General features: G+C 69.2%; 1 protein-coding gene across 1 annotated transcript in view; it reads left to right on the top strand.

The window, feature by feature from the left end:
• Positions 1–250, top strand: part of UBA7 (ubiquitin-like modifier activating enzyme 7) — an 11,107-nt gene that overhangs the window by 565 nt on the left and 10,292 nt on the right. Inside the window, 2 exon segments of the mRNA XM_014538998.1 lie at positions 1–26; positions 94–228. The exon segment at positions 1–26 is cut by the window's left edge and continues 173 nt beyond it. Coding sequence (XP_014394484.1) covers positions 1–26; positions 94–228 — 161 coding nt within the window.

Genomic DNA, 250 nt, shown 5'->3' with positions numbered 1-250 from the left:
CCAGACCGGGCGGGGGTTGGGCGGGGGTCGGGCTGGTGCAGGGTCGGGCCGGAGCGGGTCTCCTGGCTCAGGCTGGACTGGGTTTCTCTCTAGTTCTTTCTCTCGGAGCGGGACTTGGCAAGGGGCAGGGCTGAGGCATCTCAAGAGCGAGTGGCCAAGCTCAACGGAGCCGTGCAGGTCTGCGTCCACACAGGCGACATCACCGAGGACCTGCTGCGGGACTTCCAGGTGCGCCCCACCCCCCCCCGGG

Source organism: Myotis brandtii, unplaced genomic scaffold (assembly GCF_000412655.1).
Source record: "Myotis brandtii unplaced genomic scaffold, ASM41265v1 scaffold207, whole genome shotgun sequence".
Lineage (NCBI taxonomy): Eukaryota > Metazoa > Chordata > Mammalia > Chiroptera > Vespertilionidae > Myotis > Myotis brandtii.
This window is presented reverse-complemented; position numbering and strand designations above follow the sequence as displayed.